Source organism: Amblyomma mixtum, chromosome 1, assembly GCF_055824585.1.
Source record: "Amblyomma mixtum isolate Tamu chromosome 1, ASM5582458v1, whole genome shotgun sequence".
NCBI classification, from domain to species: domain Eukaryota; kingdom Metazoa; phylum Arthropoda; class Arachnida; order Ixodida; family Ixodidae; genus Amblyomma; species Amblyomma mixtum.
The window spans coordinates 37,898,541-37,924,176 of NC_143012.1; the positions used below are offsets into that span (position 1 = coordinate 37,898,541).

General features: G+C 49.4%; 1 protein-coding gene across 1 annotated transcript in view; it reads left to right on the top strand.

The window, feature by feature from the left end:
- The first annotated feature begins 4,716 nt into the window (after positions 1-4,716).
- LOC149366057 (uncharacterized) overlaps positions 4,717-25,636 on the top strand; it is a 31,203-nt gene continuing 10,283 nt past the window's right edge. The window contains exons 1-2 of the mRNA XM_089550725.1: positions 4,717-4,935; positions 20,429-20,682. Of these exons, the coding sequence (XP_089406851.1) occupies positions 20,485-20,682 (198 nt within the window). The 5' untranslated portion in view covers positions 4,717-4,935; positions 20,429-20,484. The remainder of the gene's footprint in view (positions 4,936-20,428; positions 20,683-25,636) is intronic.

Genomic DNA, 25,636 nt, shown 5'->3' on the forward strand with positions numbered 1-25,636 from the left:
CTGGTGCCAAGAAAAACTCCAGTCTTCCAGTTGAGCAAACCGTCTCTGGTGGGGCACCCCTGGTGCAGGGAAGGAAGAGAAACTGTGTGCTTTTCGGCCGATATGTAGAACATGATTTCACTTTTGCCACGCCGACATAGCCTACGTCGAAAAACGCACGAACAATGCTTATATTTCCTGGCCGGAAAACTTCCTGTTCCGTCAACATTTGAAAAAAAAAAGACAACGGTCATTGAAGGAAAAAAAAATCTATAAGGGAATTGTTTGTTCGTTTATAAACAAAAAGAAAACAATCACCCTCTGATATCCTTCGTTTGGATGACTATTGCCTCCTTCCAGTGGCGGTCCTAAGGGGTGGGGGGGGGGGGGGGGGGAGGGTCGCCTTTCCCAAAAGCCTTTGCACATCTTCCCGGACGTCCGTCTTCGGGCTCTCACAGGGCGAGATGTAATTTTGGCGCAGAACTGGAAAGCTTTTTCCTCCGTGATGCGTCAAGTAGTCTCCTACTTTGTACGTTCACCGTGTTAGCGGCTGTATTATTTCACACAATTCCACGTTCTACACGTTGGTCGTTATCCGAGAACTATTCGTAGTGATTGTCGAGGTATCGTGGTTCTGCCGTGCCCCCACCGTTGTCTTGCCATGCCGCCGGCGCGGCGACGACGGTGGTGCCATTCCCCTACGGTTGCGGTGACCCAGCAACCTCGTCGGGGCGGCAAATAGCCATCCATTCATGCCTTGATCCCACCATGGGACACAGCGACGCCAGCGAGGGGATCATCCCTTTTTGGCTTGACAAGGAGCGCCGACCAGCCGCCTTGAAGGAGGGTACTGAGGGCGGAGCAAAGCCACTTCCCAGAACTGAGTAATGAAGGCCGCTAATCCCACTGGTGAAATGCCAAGGCAGGTGCTTTGACCTTCCTGGACACGCCGTGGCGGGATATCTCAGTCGTCGGTTTGTTTCCCCTGGTATCGAAATGAATATTGCTCGCGTAAACGTAAACATTCAAAGATTGAGTAATGGTATAACGTCTATAGCGTTCGCAATTTATTTTTCAACAACAAAGCGCACAAAATTTCTTGTGTAAATAAAATAAATAAAAAATTGCTTCTATTTTTTTTTCTGATATACGAAAATGTGCCCCTCGCCTATAGGAGAATACTAATGCCATAATGACACGTTCATGCATTGTTACTTTCCTTCGTAGTAGTAGTAGTAGTGGTTATTTATTTGTACATTTAATATGGAAGTTAAAAGAATGTTTGCTGCCCCGGCATCTGCTATCGCGGCTGGAAGCACCTGAGCTATAGAGAATGGAATCGCCTCGACCTTTCAATCATTGGTGCAAACTCATTATCTCATTTCACGAGACGGAGAGAATTCGCATCAACTAATCAGCAGCTCAGTCTTCTTTCATTGTTCAAACACCTCTGAACTCTTCGATGAACTGTTGGTTCAACGTGAAAAGTGTTTATTTTTACACTTGTTCTAGTTTGCTGTTATTTTGTTGACGTTAGCATTGAGATGCTACACCTGTTTCCTATTATGTAATGTTTTTTATTATTTATAACTTGTTTGCTGTTTTTTGTTCGCCTTTGCGTGACCTTCTAACACGTATTTCTCGAGCGCACTTTTTGAATTTATCATGCCTTCCATTTTGTTCGCCCACCTGCTATGGTCTCAGATGAGACTGGCAGCCCTGAACATAAACAGGTATTAGTATTCAGACCCAAAATTCTCTCTCCTATGAATCTCGATTATTAGAAAGGACATGAATACGTACAGTCTTTCTCAAAAGTAACCAGGCTGCATGGTTTGCTTCTAGCTCGTACAGTGGAGCCCTTACAGCTTTCCAAGCTGAAATAGTTGTTAAAGGTAAGGACTGGGGGTATTCTTACCTTCAAACAAACTTTGATGTTTAGGAAAGTCCCAAGGGCTCCACTGCACGAGCTAGAAGCAAACCATGCAGCCTGGTTACTTTTGACAAAGACTGTACATGAGGCAGATCGTGTATTCGGGAATGAATGCGAAGCATATATTCTTCGTTGTGGGTAAGTTTATTCGAGATTCTCCGACAGAGACACATGTATCGGGTTTGCTGCTGCATGTACCCTAGTTATGGAGTTTTTGGAGGGCATGCTTATAAGTGTAGAAATGTTCGCAATAAAGAATTGCTGGAAGTTCAGCGTTCGTCCTTGTCTGTCTTCTCTGTCCCCGTCTTTTGTGCGCTGCTGTGCCTGTAAGCATGCCCTTTTACGCGATATTTTTACATTCCACCATGTTTGTGCATGACAAAGTGCGACTATTATGCCTACTTTCGTTAGATTGATCTAGAATTTCAAGCGCATTCATGACGTTCTATCTGGGACATGTCTTCTCTGTCTGCAGCTGTGACTTGGGTGACCGGAGCAAGCTGGCTGACCTGCCCAGGCTGACGGCAGAAGCCCTGAACTGAGGGACCCAGGCTGATGGGGCAATCTTATTTATTGGACAACATGAGTATTTTCAGTGATTGTCATCAAGAAATGCGTCAGGCCTTTTGTGATTAAATAGTCATGGTATTCACTTAGCATTAGGTCATTATTCTTCTAGATATTGTAGCGAAGCGTGCTTTCGTGCCGGGATGAGAACTCCGCCGCATCGAAGAAGGGGACCAGCAGGCGTCGATAAGATGCATTGATCAACTTGATTTATTAAAGGTAGATGCGGATCACTGGTTAAACTTAGAAACTGAGGCAAAAATGTAACAAGGCACATAGTAAAACAGTCAGTCATGCCCCGGGGCGTGCAGCATCTTTGGAGCGGAGGTCCCGAGCAGCAGCCGGGAGGCAGCCATTCCTCTCTCGAGCCCCTTGTTGTTGAGAAACCCGATCTTAAATACACTTCACCAGCATTCTGGCGACCATTTCTCGACCAAACAAAAAAGCCGTTACCGGAGCCAACCAGAGGAGCTCCGGCAGCATTCTGAGGACCCTTTTTGGGAACAGTTAGACCAATCAGGAAAGCCGTTACCGGAACCAATCAGAACACTTCCTTACAAGACACGCCGAGCCGACAGCAAACACGTACACATTCTCAGACTAAAATACACAAAATACCCATAGTGCGCCAGCTCGCAACTTTGTACGAGTAGGGACGGAATGCGCGCGCGTTTGTGTGTGTGTGTGTGTGTGTGTGTTGTGCGCAAAGCGGGGGACGATGGACACAACTGCCCAAACGCATACCGCAGAACGCGGGCCAGAGAGCCACCCCGCGGCAACACCCAGGAAACGGCGCCAGAAAGCGGTCGGGAATCCACAGCAAAAACATCGACTCTGTAACCTGATCCGACCGCTCCTAGCGAAAGGAAGTGGGGAACGCACGCGGGACCGCTGCACAGGGGAGCTGTGTTTTACTCGCAACAAGAGGGCCGCAACTATACGAAAACCGATGGAACCAAGAACGCACTCTTCCCGTCGGTTCCCGGCTCCAGCATTTGGCGCGAAAAACTCGTAAACTCGCTATGCGACGATATTATAATGCTCCGAATCATGCATTTAGCATTAAGGCGAACTGGTTCATTCTTCAACGAAGTTAACGATCGAGCATCGCTACATAATTTTTTTTTCTGAATAAATGTACCGGTGCTTCATTATTCCATACTCGACGCTCTATTAGAAGGTGCTTATTCGCATACTGGATTCGTATTCGAAAAAAAAAAAACTTCATAGTCGCGCACCCACTACATTTAAGGCGTGAAAAAAGAAAGAGCATGAAGCACAGCCTGCCACTTTGGCAATAGCTATTCCGTAGTCGAAACGTCACTCCCCTGCCACGCAGGCTCCCTACCGGATTCCGTTATTCTCGCGTGCCCCAATTGCGCTTCATGTCCACAACTTCGAGGACGAAGCCGATGTGGAGAAGGACGTCGTGATAGAGAACACCGTGCTGCGGCAGCCGCTTGTCGCTCCGCACTGGCGAGACACCTAAGCTTCGCCATAGTGTGCAAAAAAAAAACAACCTAAGCCTAACCTCGCGACAAGGCTACACTCGTTGAGGCGCCCGTCCTTTCTTCTTCGCTGCATTCACGCCAAGGCCCCCCGCCTGCGCACCCAGAGACGTCGCTTCATCCATCCTAAACGCCCTCATAGCCCGAGGGCTCCGACGGATCGTTTTCCCACTTCCGCAGTCATCGATTCAGCGCCCGCGTGCCGAAAGAACGTCAAACAACTCGGCAGACTCGCTCCTGCGGCGAAACCTCCTTTCACGCACCCTCTCCTATCGTCCACACAAGTTGCGGCCGCCATAAGACACCGCACTGTTCCAGAGGCAACAGCAGAAGCGACCGCGGTGGCAGAGTGTAGAAGGGGAGAGATGAAACCCGCCGCCCGATGATTATCAATACGCCAAGCAGTCCTTGTGTTCTTCTTCCAAGCCTCACTCACGAAGGCACACCCGCCATTCTCCCCTCTCTCAAGAGCCGTCGCACTTCTTCCCCGCCAGAGCGCGCTGCCGCGCAACCCTGGTGGCGAGCCTGTAACTAAGTACACACAAGAAGGCGGCGGAGCGGCAACCTCGCGAAAGGAGGGAATGTTTCGAGCGGCTCAGTTGCCGCTCCCATTGGGTACAGCGGGCGCCGGCGTCGACGCTTTCTTACCACTCTCTCCGCGCCGCGCCCTCCACACCGCCGCCCCCTCGCGGTGTGTCTTTCGTTCTCGTCGCTGTGGAAGGCACAGCGTGGCTCTCGCCTCTCCTTCCCAACATGGCGGCGCCCGTTGCAGCTCGCAGACGACACACTCGCCGATGGAGTTGGCTACAGTGGCGGTCCCGCCCACCGGGGGCCGGAATCCAATGGCGCGCCGCCGGCAAGCCTTGTGCGACGGCGAATTGGCGCCCCGCCCCGGCGATCAAATGTGTTGCCTCCGTTGTAGCGGGACGAAGCGCTGGACGGCTGAAGGTGAGTGGCGCGACGGATTGCTACGAACGTTGCGGCGGTGGATACGAGGAGCGCTGATTTGCACCCCTCCAGCCAACGCGGCTGGATGCGGTTGAACTGATATGGTTAACTGTAATGTAACCTTACAAAAACCGACGTCACTAAGTGTGCTAATGCGTTACCAACTGCGAAGTGGCGTTTTTACTGCAGTGAAAAAATGACGCCCTTTACCTATTTTTCAGAGCTATGCCCGCACATGTGTATCCCATGTGCCGTTAACTGATGGCATGATGTGGAACGCAGGCGTAATACAGTTCTTAAGGCGCTTGTATATTGTCGTTCATCTTGAGAGGAAAGTGATGCTTGTTTGTAACCAAGTAATGTGCTGTAAGGAGGGCCAGTGAAAAAACTAAACAAAACCAAGGGGCAAGATGATTAGGTGACAAGTTGTGAACAAGGGTTTTGTAGGGAAGCCGGAGCATCTAACTGCCTTCATTATAGGTCGATGTCTTACCTCTTTTCTGACCTTAATCAGTCACAGGAAGAGTGCGAAGCAGTTAACAAGGAAAGTGCACATACTGTTGCATGTCTGCATCATTCGAAAGAGGGGGATATTTCTCGAGTGAGACTTCCATAACGAAACCTTACAATGTTCAATGATGAAACTATAGACAAGAAGTTTGTCAACGACCGGACACTCTCTTTTTAGCAACACCATCTTTTTGATATTCCTTACAGTGGCTGATCGTTTTAAACTTAAATGCTCTTCCTGCTGCATACGTGATGGTCGATAAGCAGCTGAGCATTACAACATTAGTGGAAGCAGGTCAGATGGAGTTGAAGGAAATAATGGCTATATATAATGAATTGAAGTTGTTTTGCCGCACTGCCTTTGTATAAATCACATCGCTTGGTGCATAACAGTAGGAGTAAGCATCACTGCCTGTAGAAATGATATTGTTGCACCATAACTGCTATCATAGAAACTAGTCGTTGTATAAACTATTGGTAAGGTGTCTTATATTTCTGTGAGGGATTCTGCCTGAGGTTGTCTGCGCCTCAGAACTCATTGGTGCCAAAGCACATTTTTAGATTATTGTACTGAGTGAACCAAATTAAACGCAGCGTAGCTGCCCTCGCAACAGAACTGGCTTATGAGAACGTCATCGCATAACAATAATATCGCGTTTTACCTTTACTTAAGTTGCACATTCAGTGCTATAGTCGGCTCCCAGCTGAGTTTTTTTTAGCTGTATATAGAATGTACCCTTCGCACCTTTTATTTACTTGTAAGACAAATTTGACTCCATATTGAAATGAATTCAAATGACAGTGGTTGCCAGCATGCATATGACGAAATTCCTAACAAGCTCCCTCGAAAAGAAACTAGCCCCAGTTTAAAGGCTAGGAGGCCTGTATTAAGACGTTCGCAACGCCACCAACCAAGTATGATGCATGCTATATATAAACGCGTGATCTGGTTTGCAGGAATATGTGGCCATGGCGCCTTTCTTGTCCGTATTCCACTGAAATGATGGCTGACTGATTCAAAAATCATGGGCAGTTATTTCAGTTTTTGAAGCCGACCAATGGCGCTTCCTCTGTCCCTTTAAGAAACCTTTTGTGGAAAAAAGGGAAACTTCTATTCTGCGGAATTGACACATTCATGACTTACTGTAGAGGCATCGGCTTGCATTTGCGACATGCAGGTGGCATTTGATTGCCATAAACTCGAGGAGTGTCTTTTTTTCATTTTTCTTCATGAAGCTACGTTACGGCGAGCCCAGTGCACCTGTTTTTTTAGTTTTGCACTCAGGGCCTATGCTGAGTGTACAATCAGCCCGGTCTGAATCAAAACAGGATCTTGGAATTCGCTTGTGCCATGGGGAAAAAAAAATCAGCCAGCTGCTATTGTAAAGCTCTACTGCGCCAGTGTGAGCAGACCTGCCACTCGCGGTCTAAGCCGAGTAAGTGCTCAGGCGCAAATCGAAATCTATAGTGGGGATGGTGCGACACCATATATATAGTCAGCGACGCGTGCGTTGCACGATGCGCCGTTCAGATATTCCAAGTGTGCACCCAGAAAAGGAAACCACTGATGTTAGATTGCCTTAATTTATTGCACCTTACAGGCCCGCTGTATAGGGGATTTAGTAAGACAGCTAGTGAACTATTAAAAAAAAAGAACATATTTTAACAGTAAGCACAAACGCAAAAGACAGTACGCGATGATTAAGAATAAAAAGTAAAGCATATCTACCAGGGTTCATCGTTATATGCGTTAAAAGAAGATAGGTTATCACAAAGTCTGAAATTCGCACATAACAATTAGCAGCCTCTCTCTTTGTCTAGAGTAAATTGGTGCAAGCATGAAAGACACCGCAGGAGAGGCTTAGCAAGTTTACGGTTTATTGATGGTGGTACAGCAGTACTTGAGTATCGGCTGGAGGTCCTTTAGCTGCTCGACGTGCCGCCGCCTTCTATTCTTCGAGCCTGGCAGTGCACTTGATATTCTTGGCTGCCTTCGCAGCTTGAGGAGCCCCCACCGTCAGCCACTTCTCTTCCATATTCGACTCGACGTTTCGATCGGAAGACCGGTCTTCCAATGCGCTCGGGTGGAAGTCAGTGAGTAATTACTCCCTTACTACAAATCTAGTCCACCTTGGGGGATTCCCCTAAAATATATGGCCAACTGTGCTTTAGAACGACAATTCTATATCGCTTTTCTCCTTTCTTTGTGAACGGCGTCTGCTGCTGCGGCGGCGCTGCATGACGTCACGCTCACGTCATGACCCCCGCATTTTCCAGTCGTTTACGCTCGATTGATATTGCCGTCGTGCTTGCACTATCTGGTCGTCATTCGACTCCAGAATTGTCTGCCCGCGTAGGCTGACTGAAGGCAAGAAAGAGAAGGCGGACGAGTGTCCCAGGAGGTGTGCTGGTCCCTTGAATGCCTTGAGCAAACTTCCGGGGGATCTATTCCCGACCTTTCACTCCTACTTTAGCGCTTTATTCTAAATCATATCATGCCCCTTTAAAGGTGCACTGAAGAGGAATTTGAACTCGTCTTTTTGCCGCGGGAACTCGATCTACACGTTCTGAGCATTCTTAGAAACTTCGATTTATTGCCCTGTGTAGCTGATTTTCCGAATTAAATCAAATTAACGTCCGGCTCCCGCCTTTTTTCTTGAATTCTCCCTCGTAAGGTGGGCGGAGTCGACCAACACGTGGAGTGTCTTGCAAACAGCTCCGTGGAGGCTTTGCTTTCGCTTTATTTTGTTTTTTAGGTTTCCGTGAATAAATAGTTTCATTCGCAGATAATATAGCCGCAAAATAAGCCCGCAGAAATAAAAATACGCGCGGACTATTTGCTTCTACGGACTACTACGTATTACTCCGCCGATGGCAGAGCGGCAAGCCGCCGCGGGACTGGCTGAAAGGCACTCCACGCGTTGGTCGACTCCGCCTACCGTACGGGGGAGAATTCAAAAAAAAAAAAAAGGCGGAAGCCGGACGTTAATTCGATTTAATTAGGAAAATCAGCCGCACAGGGCAATAAATCGAAGTTTCTAAGAATGCTCGGAACGTGCAGATTGAGTTCCCGCGGCAAAAAGACGAGTTCAGATTCCTCTTCAGTGCACCTTGAAGCAGACTGCGGCTGAAGAGAAATCTGGTCCCGCGGGCCTCAATATCGGGCCTTGTTGGCATTTATAACCGACACCGGCCTGTACGTGTACCTATAACCCTGCTATGCCGAAGGGCGTATTGGCAGACAAAAAAAAAAAATGTGGAGGAAAGGATGCACCTGTTTTGTTCGCTACTAGTTATAACCCTAAAAACAATACAAAAAAACATGACGGACGATTTGGCGCGGTTAGGCCAAATTCGAATTAGGTGTGCTAGCTCTTCGGATTTCACTTCACTTTCGGTGTCTCGGTTTCATGTAGGGGGTACAAAGCTCTTTGTTAAGCGCATGACGCGATAGCTTTAAAGGGTTAATGCCTGTATATGCTTAATTGGTGGACAGATGTTTAGGGGAATACCCCATGGTGGAGTAGATTTGTAATAAGGGAGTAATTACTCACTGACATCTACCAAAGCGCATCCATGCAGCTAGAAACGAAAGCTATACAGCTTTCTCAGATACTTCGTAGCTAAAAAAAAATCTCCCTGGGCAGGGAACTGTGCAGTGGATAATTTCAATCGCCAGGGGTTCTTTAACTTGCACAGACATCGCACAGCATACACGGACCACTATAGCATTTCGTCTCCACTGAAATGCAACCGCCAAAGCCGGAATCGAACCCGCGTCTTTCGGGTGAGCAGCCGAGTGCCATATCCAATGCGCCACCGCACCGGCTCTCAAAGGACAGAAAAAGATGGTGGATGTGAGGACGAAGGACAACTGAAGTCGTGCGAGTGCGCTCGTGAAGAGCATGAAAATTGCGAGGACACTTTGGCAACTAAAGTGTTGAGAGGCGAAAGCCGAGGACACTATGCCGTGACGACTTCCGGTGGATGTGACGTCACACCGTTCCCGCGGCTATATCGATACCTGAATTATACTTCTTTCGGGGATCTTAAGCGTTAATTACGCTTAATTACATATCTTCCACCTAATTTGACACAAATCGAACGTTTTTTCTGACCATTCTGTGACAATTCTCACTGTGCCGTGACGACTTCCGGTGGTTGTGACGTCACACCGTCCCCGTGGCTATATCGACATCTGCTTTATTTAGGCGCAATTTCGACATTTCTCTCTATAATTCATTAACTAATTGCTGTATAGTCACCACACTTGGCTTCTAGGTTCATGTTTTCATCCTCTACCTGAAGCAACCATTCGTTTTCTCCTATCGTTTTTAGTTCCCGAGTTAACACGCTGCAAAGATGCGACACCCTCTGCTAACGAACGACAGTATGCGCCAATAAAGGGCAACTGCAGCATTTATTTTAGAATTTCGCGATATTCAAGGATTCAAATCTATATAGGCTGTAGGTAAAGCATGCCAAGTGCTTTCGGACTAGTATTTAAAATAGTGGCGTTATCGACGATTGAATTTCGCGCTTCCCCTCAATGCACGGGATGAGTGCAGGGAAAATCAGCGTGACGTCACGGAAGGTATAATTTCAAATTACCGCTGTCGTCAGCCACACCCTGCCCTGACTCGTTAGACGCTGCCAAACAACTCTCGGCAGGGTTCGCCTTCGGTGGCGTTGTTTTTTTTCCTTTAAAGCAGGCGTTTGTGTGTTGGAAATGTACCGATACCTTCGATGACGTCATCATGCTCCCTCCACTTGGCGTTCTGCGCTGCGGAGAAGCTTGAAGGGCATCCGGAATTAAATCGGCGATTACTTCACTATTTCAAGTGCTAGCCCAAAAAGACTTCGCATGCTTTACCACCAAGTTTCACAAATTCGACCCTCTTAAGCACGTTGATTTTTAAAACCTGTGCACTTTCCCTTTCAAGGCTTTCGCTTTAAAGAGGAGTTAAGTACTGCTGCCTACACTGACGGCTGTGTTCAGTCGCACCACTGCAGGACCTGTGCGGTGTCAGTGTGTTTTGCAACTGCGCGAGAACCTGAAGGGCGGTTGCGCCAAGGTGCTAAAAGCGGGCACACGCGGTGGGCGACACAAACCGCGGCGGAGCCAGGGGGTTGCCGAGGAAATGCAGTCGCGCCTGACGCGTCTTCGGCGACACTCTGTAGATATTAAAGATCTGAAGGCCCACGCGCTGAACGAGCCGCGTCTGTACACGCAAGCGCCTGATGGCGTAGATACGCAATCGCATCTTGGCCGTCGTTTGCAGTTCTCTTTTGGCGCTTAGAGTGTCCCGAGCTTGTCCCCTTTGATTGATGGATAGATGGACTGATTTCAAACGACAATTGAACAGCCCTGCAGGGTTTGCCAAGCTTGTGACACCTGCAACATATGCTTTTTTGTAATGATGCATTAAAGAACGCATGTTGGTTTGGTTTACGGTGGTTTACCGTCCCAAAGCGACTCATGCTATGAGGGACGCCGTGGAGAAGGGTTCTGGACATTTCTACTGCCTGGGGTTCCGTAACGCGCACTGACATCGCACAGTGCACGGGCCTCTAGAATTTCGCCTCCATCTAAAATCGACCGCCGCGGTCGGGATCGAACCCGCGTCTTTCGGGCCATCAGCCGAGTGCCATAACCAGTGTGCCACCACGGCGGCGTTAAAGAACGAATGTTGGCTGATATTTAATTGGGCAGCAAAATGCGAGTCAGGGGAACTTGTAGGTATCGTGGAGCTTCCCTAGCAGTGCATCCCCATACAGAGCGATATATCGGTTGACTGACTGGTCATATAGTTTACCGATCAACTGAACTCATTCGGCACGGTATGGCCGGTGGCGGCAGCGGCGGCGGAATTTCTTTGGAGGAGAAATTCTAGAGGCCCGTGTACTGTGCGATGCCAGTGCACGTAAAAGAACCCCGGTGGTCGAAATTTCCGGAGCCCTTCACTACGGCGTCTCTCATAGCCTGATTCGCTTTGGGACGTTAAACCCCATAAACCAAACCAAACCTGAGTTCATTGACCACGGAAATGGGAGAACGTGCGTAATAGTGGGTCTTCACCCTGAGCTCTTCCGCTTGTGATCTAATTTTTAATTATTTTTTGATGATTGTTTATTTTAATGATTCTAATGATTTTTTTTTACCTTCCTATCATCACGGGTCTCAAATTGTGTAGATAATTTCTATCCACGTCCATTTTGAGGCGTTCTTATAAGTGACGTGAAGTGCACCACGTCATGCGTGAGCAAAGGAAAACAGTTGCGACTAGCGAAATTATTCGTGAGCAGGGCTTAGTCAAGCTGGTTGGTGCTTGTTTATGGAAAAGATTTAACAGCTCATGTGTCTGTGCTCTCTTGCGTCTCGTATATTAACTCTGTTCAATTGTTTGCATCGAAATTATTCGTACAGCCCCCGTCAAAAGTATACAGCCCAAGGGGTTTGCTTCTAAGCTGTTTAGCGCGGTGCCCTAGCACATCTATGTTCAGTCGAATGCTTGGGAGGATTGAGGATTCGAAGCCTTTAATCGTTCGAGAGATTACGGTCGCTGTGAATGCATAACCAGGCACACTGCGGGCCTCGCAAGCAAACGCCTTGGGCTGTACACGCTTGACGGGTGCTGTACTTGCGGTTGCATTGACAGTGTCTTCTAATGAGCGCTAACCAGTAACACGCCAAACTAAGATTCACGGGATGGATTTTGAACGTGCATGGTATATATAGTGTGATTGCTCCCAAATAGGAAGGTGCACATGTAGCGCCTTTTACTGAAAGTGATTCTGAAAGTGATAGCTATTCAATGAGTCTCTAACTTCGTGATGTGCAGTGTATGCCCGGTGTTTAAAAGTATTGTATGAAGATTTTTCTTTTAAAATTGTTGAAAAAGAAGGTGGTGTGTTGCGTGCAGCTGTATTGTACGGCAAGGCGGATATTACTTGCGCGAATGACTGCAAATAAAAGACTTATAATTGCCTAAAATAAACTAAATCATTAAAAAAAATAGTTTTCGGGCTAGAGATCCTAATGCGAAATTTAAAGCCGTCAACATCGAAAGTGAGCTCACTTTCAAAAGTTTCCCTAATTGGTAAAACAGTCAGAGATATCGAAAATGAAAAAGAATGCTTCGAACGCTTCTATAGTTGGCTTTTCCACTTTGCACATTTATCAAATGGCGTCGCTGTACACAGAGCCGTCACGGAAACAACGCAAACATCTTCTAAATCATGAAAATCATGAAGTACATGAGTACTTCCTGTGTTAAATGATCGAGTGACGTCATTTGATCAATGGGCATGATGGAAAAGTCAACCTAAGCTAGGTTTGAAAAGATTGTGTTATGTACAGTATCTTGATCAACAATGCCTTTTCCAACATCTTTAAGTCTGAGCCGGCCTCATATATTGACGGCTTCCAATTTCACAATATAATAATTCGCCCTAGAACCAAATATTAAAAACGGGATTACTTAATTTTCGTAAATTTTAATTTCTGGCTTAACAATTTTAGAAGTTCATGCTGTAGTTTAGAACAGTAGAAATTTTAGTTTCTAAATAGGGGAGGCATCCCGTCTTCACTTGTCCGGCTCTATCGCAAGAACTCGGCCGCAGAACTAAACCGGCACCAAACATTAGGAACAGCGGAAAGAACCGATGGAGATGTCGACATAAACGACGACAGTTTTATCGCCAGCAAGGTTTACCAATTACAACACTAAGAACCGTTTGGGTGATGGCCAAGTGATCAAAGACTCTCTGTTAGCTCGGGCGTTAGCTGTAATGCTGCTCGGGACCATTAGGAACCTTTTTTCTGCCATTTGGACAGACAATTTCTGAAAGTTTCATATACAGGTTTCAGCGTCAGTTTTGGCCATAGTGGCCAGCGTCAGCTTTGGCCTTTGTTTAAGGAGGTTGAGACCTAAAGGCATTCCGTGCTTAGAAAAAAAAAAAACGCTCTCAAGGCCGTGGTCATTGTCCGCGCGGGCACCGTCGAAAGCATAGCGTTCGGTTGAGGGTTGAATGATATCGGTGCGATTAATCATCATAGTTTGACCATAATCTATCTAGTCCACCCTCTGTTATTGAGAAGACAATCTAAAGCTTCAGGGCAACAACCACTTCGAGCTAGGTGTATTCAGCTTGGCATGTTCTACAGCATCACACAGGGATCTAACATATTGATACGTGGCGGCTAGAAGCAGCAATAGAAACAGCAGAGGTAATCTGCTACGCAAGGGACCGACGGCTTGGAGTAGTCTCACAGCACACAAGCTCGCACCTCAGCGTCGTCTTCTTAACAAAACCACTTCGTCGTCCTCCCAGCGTCCGTAGCATGACCCCCCCTCGCGGCAAAAGCACCGTCCCGGTGCGCACTACACAGGCCAGCTAGACGGCGAGTTGTAAGGTTTGAGGCGGGACACATGGACGACGTCGGTGCGGGGAGCAGCGGCCGGGGATGGCGGATGTAGCGGGGTGATCTCGTACGTCACCGCGGTCACCGGACGTACGACCCGATAAGGGCCTGTATATCGGGGAAGCAGTTTTTCACAAAGGCCCACACGGCGGGAAGGGACCCAGAGTAAAACAAGAGAGCCAGGAGAGTAGGTGACTTCACGACGGCGACAGTCATGACGTCGTTTCTGATTGACTTGGGAGGCTGACAGCCGCTGGCGGGCGACAAGACGGGCAGCGTTGGCGCGAGCGATGGCGTCCCGAGCGTAAGGACTCGTGGAGGCGGTGGCGGGCAGCACACTGTCGAAGGGCAGCAAAGGATCGCGGCCAAAGAGAAGATAAAAAGGGGAGAAACCGGCTGTATCGTGACGCGTAGAATTGTAGGCGAATGTAACAAATGGGAGGCTAATATCCCAGTCGCGGTGATGGTCGGAGACGTACATGGAAATCATGTTGGTGAGGGTACGGTTCAGACGTTCAGTGAGCCCGTTCGTCTGCGGATGGTAGGCCGTGGCGAATTGATGACGGACGGAGCAGAAGCGGAGCAGTTCGGCGACCACTTTGGAAAGAAAGCAGCGGCCGCGATAGGTGAGCAGGTGACGGGGAGCACCGTGGTGGAGTATGACGTCGTGCAGGAGAAAGTTAGCGACATCAGTTGCGCAGCTGGTTGGGATCGCTCGCGTAATAGCGTAGCGCGTGGAGTAGTCCGTCGCGACCGCGATCCATTTGTTTCCCATAGCAGACACCGGAAAAGGGCCGAGCAGGTCGAGGCCGACACGGGAAAACGGGTCTTCGGGGATGGGAATCGGCTGAAGGTGTCCGGGAGGGAGAACCGAGGGCGTCTTCCGTCGTTGGCACAGCTCGCAAGCGGCCACATAACGGCGGACAGAACGGTATAGACCGGGCCAAAAGAAGCGGCGGCGCACGCTGTCGTAGGTGCGGGAGACTCCAAGATGACCGGCCGTGGGAACGTCATGAAGCTGCTCAAGGACGCCGCGGCGCAGGTGTTGCGGGACCACGAGCAAGAGGTCAGCGCCGTCAGGCCGCATATTGCGCCGGTAGAGGACGTTCTCATGGAGCACAAACGGGGCAAGGGACGCATCACAGCGGTTGGCAGTGAGGCGGCCGATGAGGGAACGTAGCGAAGAATCCAAGCGCTGTTCTTGCGCAATGTTGCGGAAGGCCGAGATGGATAAGACGCAGGCGTCAGCCTCGCATTCGTTGGAGGAAGGCGCATCGACAGGGTAACGGGACAAGCAATCCGCGTCCTGGTGCACGCGGCCGGACTTGTGGACGACACAAAATGTGTACTCTTGAAGGCGAAGAGCCCAGCGCCCCAGCCGGCCTGTAGGGTCTTTGAGCGAAGAAAGCCAGCATAAGGCGTGGTTGGGCACAGAGAAAGGGTGCCCAACAAGTAAGGGCGGAATTTTGCAATAGCCCAAACCAGGGCGAGGCATTCCCGCTCGGTGATAGAATAGTTGCGCTCTGACACAGAAAGGAGACGGCTGGCGTACGCAATAACGCGAAGCTTGTTGCGTTGCCGCTGAGCAAGTAGGGCACCAATGCCATGGCCGCTCGCATCGGTCCGAAGTTCCATAGGGGCTGAAGGATCAAAGTGAGCCAACACAGGCGGAGCAGTGAGGGCATTGATAAGGGCTCTGAAGGCGTCAGCTTGGGGGGGTCCCCAAGAGAACGGGATGTCCTTCTTGAGGAGCGTGGTAAGAGGTCGGGCTATTTCCGCGAAGTTGTGGATGAACCGGCGGAAATAGGAACATAGGCCGAGAAAGCTGCGCACATCACCGGAGGAGCGCGGAGTAGGAAATGAACGCACGGCGCGGACCTTGTCGGGGTCGGGTTGGATCCCAGCAGAATCGACCAAGTGGCCAAGGACCTTGAACTGTCGGCGGCCGAAGGTACATTTCTTCGAGTTCAGCTGAAGACCAGCGCGGCGGAAGACGACAAGGATGGCTGAAAGGCGATGAAGATGGCTTTGGAATGTGGACGAAAAAACAATCACGTCATCTAAGTAGCAGAGGCATGTCGTCCACTTAAAACCGCGCAGGAGGGAGTCCATCATGCGCTCGAAGGTGGCAGGGGCATTGCACAGGCCAAAAGGCATGACTTTAAACTGGTACAGGCCGTCCGGGGTGACAAAGGCGGTTTTCTCCCGATCCCGTTCATCGACAGCGATCTGCCAGTAACCTGAGCGAAGATCGATGGAGGAAAAGTAACTGGCGCCGTGCAAGCAGTCGAGAGCGTCGTCAATTCGGGGCAAAGGGTAGACGTCTTTCTTTGTGACGGCATTCAGATGGCGGTAATCGACGCAGAATCGCCAAGTTTGATCTTTCTTTTTAACAAGCACGACAGGGGACGCCCAAGGACTACTCGAAGGCTCGATGATGTTGCGGGCCAGCATCTTGTCCACTTCTGCCTGAATAACACGGCGCTCTGCGAGGGAGACCCTATAGGGCCGTCTGTGAATAGGGCGGGCCTCGCCGGTGTCAATGTGGTGGGCGACAACAGAGGTTTGACCCAAGGGACGGTCCCCAAAGTCAAAAATATCACTGTAGGAGGACAAGAGGCTGTGAAAAGCTGTAGAATCAGCAGAGGGTAGATCGGCCGCTATCATCCGGGAAATAGAATCCTCACTGGAGGGCTGCGATGTAGGGACATTGGATACGGCAGTCGTTGGGTCAGGAGCCAGGACAGAGACTGTGCAATCGGTCAATGGGGACAGATCAGCAAGTGAAATGCCGGTCGGAAGTACCTGAGGGGACAGGCTGAAGTTGAGGACAGGGAGGCAGGTGCAGTTGTTGGTGATGTGGACAATGGTGTGGGGAAAGAGGACGTTACGATTCAGAATCACAGCGGTGATAGGGCAGGCGACGTAGTCTCCATCAGGGACGGGAGGAGAAGGCGACATAGGGATGTAGACAGCAGCTTGTGGCGGGAGACGAGCAAACTCGGTGGATTGAAGGCGAGGTGAGCTGGTGGAGTCGTCATTGCACAGGGGCAGATCCAATCGGAGAAGGCCTGAGGAACAGTCAATAAGAGCTGAATGGGCGGTTAAAAAGTCAAGGCCAAGGATTATGTCCTGAGGGCACCTGGTCAGGACGGTGAACAGAACGGGTATATGACGTCCGGCAATGCCGACTCTCGCAGTGCACATTCCAATCACGGCAGCGGGGCTGCCATCGGCGACGCGAACCGTGGACATGGCGGCAGGCGTTAAAACTTTCTTCAGACGGAGGCGCAAAGAAGAGCTCAGGACAGACACTTGGGCGCCAGTATCAATGAGGGCAAGGACCGGGACACCATCCACGAGAACATTCAAGAGATTACGTTGGGCAGCGGGGGTCAAGAGAGGATTTTCAGGCCGGGTCAATGATGCAGCGTCACCTCCGGGGGCTGCATCGGCTAGTTTTCCGAGAAGTGGCGGGAGGTCGAAGGAGAAGGGCTGCGGCGTGTGGTAGGAGAACGGGAGCGGCGGCCTAATGGGGAAGGTGAGCGGCTGGACCCACGAGCTTGCGGAGCGGGCTCGTCACGGAGCGGATCGGGACGTGGGGTGAAGCGGCGCGGGCCGTAGTCGTTGCGGCGATCGACGAAGGAGTAGGGGCGAGGTGGCGGGGACCAACGGCTGCGGCAGTGACGGGAGATGTGTCCGACGCGAGAGCAGGTAAAACAGATCGGCCTGTCATCAGAGGTACGCCATTCGGCAGGATTGCGATATCGGTACCGAGGCGAGAAGCTGCGACTGTAAGTGGCAGCTGCGATCACTGGAGGGTCCGGGCTGGCATGAGCGTTGTCCACGACGCGAGAAGGGATGGCCATGTTCGCAACCTCCTGTCGAACGACGGCTTGGATGAGGGCCAAGGTGTTGTCCGGCAGTGGCAAGGAAGAAACAGCGGGCGTCATCGCCTCCAGTTCGCGGCGCACGATACGGGTTAAGTTAGCCGGGTCGGAAGGCTGCCGCAATGTTGGCAGATCTTCACACGAGGAGCTAGCAGCAGTGTTCGGCAGCCGGTCAAAACGGTGAGAAATGCGCCGGTGTTTGGCTTGCTCGAAACGCCGGCACACCTCAAGAACAGAGGCGACCGTGGAACAGTCTTTGCATAGAAGCAGGTTAAAGGCATCGTCGGCAATGCCTTTCAGTATGTGGCAAACTCGATCTGCCTCGGACATGTCTTTATCCACTTTACGGCACAAGGCGAGGACGTCTTGTATGTACGCTATGTATGGCTCGGAGGAAGTTTGGGCGCGTGACGCGAGGGCCTTCTTGGCGGCGAGTTGGCGGCCGATGGGTTTTCCGAAGAGGTCGCGGAGCTTCTGTTTACAGATGTCCCATGAGGTCAAGTCCTCTTCGTGGGTTTCGAACCACACTCTCGCGGTGCCGGTCAGATAAAATATGACATTAGCGAGCATCAGCGTTGGATCCCACCTGTTGTGCGTGCTGACGCGTTCGTAAAGGGCCAGCCAGTCGTCCACATCAACGTCGTCGGTACCGCAGAACGTGCCCGGTTCGCGGTGGTGGGCGACGACGACCGCTGGCGGTGTTGACGGAGAGGGAGATGGCTCGGACTCGTTAGACATGGTGGCGAGACGGCGGCCACGGCGGAGAGCCAGCTTGAGGTCGGGGATCGAATTTAGCAACCTCCACCAAATGATACGTGGCGGCTAGAAGCAGCAATAGAAACAGCAGAGGTAATCTGCTACGCAAGGGACCGTCGGCTTGGAGTAGTCTCACAGCACACAAGCTCGCACCTCAGCGTCGTCTTCTTAACAAAACCACTTCGTCGTCCTCCCAGCGTCCGTAGCAATATGAATACCAGGCATAATGTGAAAAATAGGTCAGACGAAGACAAGTCCTCTTGTCGAAACGTTGGCTCAAGCAACCTGAGGTTTTCCCCTCCCTTGTTCATTTTGTGAAGGTCAGTTGATAGTTATACTCAGGGGTTGGACTTTGAATTTTTTTTATTTCTGAGAATTCGATGGACTTTTTCTTGCATTTATTTAAAAACTCAGGTTTCGGTTTTTTTTCGGAGAATATTATTTTCTCCATATCGACTACCAGTTTTTTTTTTCGGTGATGTGTTATGGTATTGTTGTGCATTATTAAGTCACTTATAGTTTATCTCGCCCTTTTTGTTAGCCTGGCCCTTTGATTTAGAAGTATTTAAAGCACAGATGTTCGTATTTAAAGCTGTGCTTGTAGAAGGAAATGCTACTATCGGCATTAATAACGGAACGTACGGAAGTTAACTGTCTGACCTGGCACGAGACAAAAATTCGAGTAGGAGTTGAATTTGAACAAGTGGGCTATCATGTTGTAGTTGGGTTGTTGTTCTGGGTGGAGTGAGAGAACGGGTAATCACGGGGTTTTTGTGTTGGCGGCAATGATGTAACTGCCACTTAACCGTCGCCGTACCCATAAAATGGCATGTTCGGGACGCTTACGCCTTTATTAGCGTCAGTGTCCTTAAATGCGGTGCAAAAACCTGCTTAACGAGGTAACCGTCATATGCGGGTGCCCATGCATGGTGACAGTGAACAGCGCGTCATTAGCAAACGGCATATGGAGATGAAGTGCAGTACCCTAAGGTGGAACATCCGTCCGCAGAGGCGTGTATCTTAGCGGAACAATGCTACAATACGTACGACACTGATAATTCATACGACAGTACCACCTTCTTATTCCATGCCCTGATTCCGGCACTTTGCTAGTTTTTTTTCCCCTTTGACTGAACATAACGCCTACTGAATAGAAAGCTAGCTGTGGCGTGAACGCCATGAATACTGACCTGTTCTGGTTAAAACCGAATTTCGAAAATTTGATTCGGCGTACGTTTATCGGTTCAAAACGAAAAGTAGTTATCCTTCATCCTTTGAATCGGTCGTTGGTGTCCGCGTCGTGTTTTGCTTTTGTGAAAACTTAATGAATTACGAATAGTTTGCGCTCTCGTCACATGCTCGTCGTAGCATGGGATGGCGGAAATCTTTACCCCCCAAATTATAAGAATCCCGTTCATTCTCGCACTGACGAAACTCTCATAGTCACCGTGTCTTCGAATCAATCATGTGTCCTTGAATCAAATTGAATCAGTCATGATGTGTGTCCCTCAGCTCACCCTTATAAAAATGGTCTATAGACAGTCTGGACTTCTTATTGACTCTATTGACTTCCTATAGATACTGCTTTGTCTATTAATAGTCTATAGACTGTCTATAGTTAGAAGTCCACTAAAAGTGTATGGCCATAAATCTATAAATTGTCTATAGACTGACTATGGCATTTGTATTGCCTATATATTGTTATCTAGGATGTCTATAGACAGTCTATAGACTTTGTAGACAGAAGTCTATAGACACTCGATAGACTGTCTAAAACCTTTTTGTAAGGGCAGTAATTCATACATGTGGAATAAGTAAGAACGGCGTTTGCCAAAAAAAAAAAAAAAAGGTCCGTGCTTTCGCATTGAATCGAATGTTGTAAACAGCCTCTATAATATTTATCTCCGTATAGGCGGTTCCGAGGAACTCCATGCTTCAGTGGACGCACACTGAGCGACGCCCTGCGCGATGAGCGGCGGCGGCGGTGGCGGCGTGCCCAGTTCCCCCCCGTCCTCGACCGCCGCCCGGAGACCCAAGTGCGCGCGCTGCCGCAACCACGGCGTCATCTCGTGGCTCAAGGGCCACAAGCGACAGTGCCGCTTCAAGGACTGCGCCTGCGCAAAGTGCAACCTCATCGCCGAGAGGCAGCGCATCATGGCCGCACAGGTGGGAGAGAGCGCCCTCTCTCGGGGCACCCGCTGTGCTATCGTGTTATACCGGATGCATGTGCTACATACTGTAGCATGTTCGCGACGGTAGCTTCACGACTGCCGCAGAACAATCAAGTACAGCAGCTCTAGCGGATGACAGTATACACTGGAAGCTCAGGTTTCACAGGTAATATTACACTGTACACTGTAAACAGAAAGGAGTAAAAATGGAGTAACGTTGTCCTCTAGCGCACACCCTAGAGGACAGCTACCCTAGAGGTGCGCCAGAGGACAGCTTACTCTCTTTTTACTCCCATATAGGTGTATTGGTGTTTAGAGTGTTATAATTACGAAAGGAGTAAAAAGGGAGTAACTGTCCTCTAGTGCACTCCCTCTACGGAGCAGAGTATGCTGCCCAAGCACAGGGAATTTCCATCGCTAAATACACCGAATACTTACGGTTTAAAACGGAAACAAATTTCCTCTATAAAACATGCGAAGGTCTAGCAGTTAAGAAGACTTTAACCTCCCCCCCCCCCCCGCCCTCTTTTGCTAACCTCAAGACCTCTGGTGCAGCGTTTAATAACCTTCCATTGCCAACTGCACAAAGTTACTATGCTCTGGAGTTGAAATACACCCTCCGTTGCCAAGAGTAAGCATTCCGTATATTTGGTGAATGAAATATATATTAAATAACTTTGGCGTCGTACCTTGCCCTTAGAAAGGAGTGCGTTAAAGGATCGGTTACTCCTTTTTTACTCCCCTATGCGCGTAATTGTGTTTAGAGCGCATGACAACTAATGACACCCTTTATTTCTGGAGTCAAAGGCGTTCCCAGTGGCACCGTAAATCTAAACTGGAGGAACAGTGTGGAAGGGATTTCATTCTGTTGCTGCAAAGGGAGGCACCAGAAAAGCATTGCGCTTCTTTCGTTACATCGAGAACGAGACAAACGACGTCGTATTCCGCCGTGACCAAAACCTCCCAGTCCCAGATGTCGTGGACCAGGAGCTCTTACGTTACGTGTGCGCCAACGTGTCGCATGGGTTTGAGCGACACACACTGTCGATTTTCATTGGGCATCGGAACTCTACTCGAGCCCGCAACCTATTTATGTGAGCTGCTGCAGGCCGTAGCAACATTAGGTCTTCACTATAATAACCTGATCGCATGGCATTTCACCGAACTCTATGCTTTTTGTTTTACAATGAAGTGAAAATGCTTCTATTCAGTTACTTCTTATTGGCTACTGGCGGCCCACTGAAGGCGGTGATTGGAAATGTCTAGATTTATAGGAGAACTGAGTTAGCAACCTCCTGTCGACTTTTGCTGTAAGGTAATGATATCTAAAGGTGATGCGGAGAACCGACGTGCACTCTATGAATCTGCAACGTCCTATGTCGCTGTGCCCGGATAGCGTTGGGATGTATTGAGGGTAAGGCGCGGTTATCCTGCCGATGCTACTTTTCCAGGACAGAGCATGGGAGCGAACTTGATGGCTCTGCCACGCCGTCGCGAAGATAAGCCTATTGAGGGAAAGGAAGTACTGCCGCTTTCGCGACATTAGTGCCTTACACTCTTAGAAAAAAGGGGCGAATATGGGGCGACAGGTCAAGTCTTTTTGGGGACTAACTGACCTGCCACTGGTCCTTTTCCGGACTAAGTGCAAAGGGTGTAACTGTTGGTCCCCTTGGACAGGGTGCAACAGTTAGTCCCGGGGAGCAGACATTTAATGAAAAAATGCAAACTACGCGTGATTTCCACCGTAATTTACAGCGGGATAGTTTCCGACAGAACTTCACACATATAACAACGATAAAGGAAACAGAAATAAACATACATGAAAACACCAGGATTCGAACCGACAACCTTTGGATTATGAGCCGAGCGCGGATACAACTACGCCACCACAGCGGACGGTCTACGGCAGAAAATAAAAGCTTTATATGCGAAACACACACATATATAGTCTGTGCCGCTCAAATTGTTATCGAACATATTGCTGTTTAGAGGACAGTACGGTGATTTTGGTGTCATACGCTTTTTAAACAACCTACGGTAAGCTTTAATGCGCACGCACAACGGTCTAAATCGCGTTTTGGACAGAAAAAAGTGCTGTACTGTGTGTACGCGTACATTACGGCCGGTACATCACAACCACAACAATTGTTTTTTTTTTGCGTATAAATTGGTCTTATTTGTTGCAACTGGCAGCTGCACACTACAGCCTGTTGAAAACATAGAAGGCGATGGTTCATTTCGTTTTTTGTCACTGGCAGACAGCGATGACGGGAAATTGACTGCTTGCACTCACCGATTCGCTAAGTGTCGCCGATACTTACACAGCATCACATAAGCTCGTAGACGACGGCTACGATATGAAACTACCTGTACTTGCTCAACCCTAACCTTTACAACTCACATTTGACACGTATTGAAGTCCGTAGTATTTGTTTATGCACTTGCACAGCAGCCAGCCGTTTTGGTGGCACGAAGCCTTTTTCTCGCGCAAAAGGGTATCCGCTTCGTCACAGGCAGCGGCGGTGCTCTCACTGGCCTTAGACCACGCCCTGCGCTTCAAAAATCGAGTACTATAGCACTCAGGGTCTTCTCGCGTGATTTTGGCGTGCTGTATACGCTGCGATTCGCCCCCCGTTAGTCTCTTTCTCGGCAGTTAGTCCGTTGAGTTTGCGCACGGCGCGCATTTTTGGCAAGAAGAGTGTCGTGTGCAAATTTAGGGACTAAAGAGCCCTTTTGAGGACTAAAGTTGTCTTTACTCCCCCCTGAGCCGGTTTTTTTCTAAGAGTGTAGCCTGCTGCCGTTGCCGAGCAAATAACTTTCTCGCATTCGCCATTCGTTGAAAACATTTCTTTAAGGGCTGGCCAAGTACTCTAGCACCTACAAGAGCGGGGAGACCCACAGCATTATGTAGACGTAGCAGGGCCATCGCCCACGGGATTTTACACGGCCGCTGTCGTTCACCAGGAAATGCACGTTGATGGACTCTCTTTTCGAGCCCCGAATTCAATGCGAGCCGAGGAAGTAGCGATAGCGCTTGCTGCTGCCCACGCTAATTCGAGAATCATCATTACGGACTCCCGAAAAGCATGTGATCATTACTTGGCAGGAGAGATCTCCCCCTTAGCTGCTTGCATTCTAAGACGGACTGCCACTGATCCAACACCGAAAAGAATCATTTGGGCTCCTGGCCATCAGGGCATACAAGGTAATGAGGCCGCTGACGCGGCTGCCCGAGCGCTTATTCACCGGGCTCCTCATCCCAGCTCTTCTGGCTCGGAGACTAATCAGCCGCTGCTGCGATTCAGGGAAATAATAACGCCTTATAGCGACAACCACCGCCTTTTCCCGGCCCCTGCAAAGGGGCTGAGTAAGACGGAGGAGCGAACTTTAAGGCGCCTGCAGACAGGTACTCTACTCTGTCCTGCAATCTTAAAGCATTACGATCCTAACACGGATGGGCGATGCCCGCACTGTGGGGAGACCTGTGATATCTTCCACATGGTGTGGGCATGTACTCAAAATCCCCACCTCCCCCCTTCCCCTACACCTTCCAGAGAGGCATGGGAGACTGCCCTCCTCAACTGCTCCTCGCTTGAGTCCCAAAGGGCTCTGGTGAAACGGGCGAGAGACGGGGCATTGTCATGCGGTGTCCCGGACTAGGGACGCCGACCATGAAGCGGGGCCACTCTGTGGCTCCCAAACTCTATTGCAGCAATTAAAAGTTTTCACCACCACCACCTACAACTCGGATTCCATGCTCTTGGAAACTTGAAAAAGTTGTGCTCTTCCTGGAAGGTCAAGGGGTTTTCTGTATTCTAGGGAATTTTAGACCCATATCTCTTTCAAATCTAAGCAAGTCAAAAGAAAAAAAAAACTGTAGCAGTAACATCTAAAGCTCATGAGGACCACGTCACAAGTGTACGGTGACAGACTCCTTTTCTTGTAGAAGAGAACAGAGCCAAGGTCTCGAAATCGAGCTAAAAGAAAGCTGGATTTTTCGATACCTGCGCCATGCTTTAAGTATTTTTCTTTGTGCCGGATATGCTCACCCGGGTGTCCTACAACCAGATAACGAAATAATGAGAAACAAGTCGTACGATCCGCGAACTGATAACCTAAATGGGACATGCGCTCCCTAAGCGTACTGGTCTGCTTATGTTAATTTGGAAAATTAGGCTGGTTAAGTAGCTGGGTGAGATTTACGCGTAGTCCTTTAGATGGGAGCATATCTTAGCCTTGTCGCATCGTGGAATACATGGTTCTTCGAATTTTTGGATGATTCGCTGCTGAGACTGCAGCATTGTTTTCTGGTCTGAGGCGTTTCTTACAGGTAGTAAATTATTTAATTACCAGACCATTATCTTCTACGTCTGCCGCTATGGCCGAGGGTGACGCTGGTGAACACTCGCAAGGTTCGGTTACACTACACATACATACCTCCGAAAGTAGAACTTTGGATAGCCGCCGCCGGAGCTTAGTTGGTAGAGCACTGGACTCGAAATTCGGAGGTCGTGGGTTCGGATCGCACCCTCGGCATGTGGTTGTTTTTTCCACTGCTTTCTTACCAATTGTCTTTAAGCGGTAAAATAATTACATCAATGATCTTCCAATAATTCACACCAGAAATTAAAAAAAAAGAAACATCTCCGACGCACCCTCGTTTCGATGACTGCTGGCTTCAGTCACGTTTGTCCAGAATTGTTGTAATCAAGTACGTGATGGTTGGACGGACGGTTGCATAGCCTCCCCTGTTTCAAATGCGATGGGAAGGTTGGCGAAGACAGACCGTGGTACTACACTAGAAGTTCAACGCGCTCGGTGCAAGGAATCAAAGCGGGGAGCCCATAAAGCCTTCGAATTTGATGGCGCGCTAAGTGCGAGACCAGTAGCCGTTGGCGTCAAGACACAAGCTGAAACACGGACGAGCCAGAGTCAAGCGAAAGCTGAAA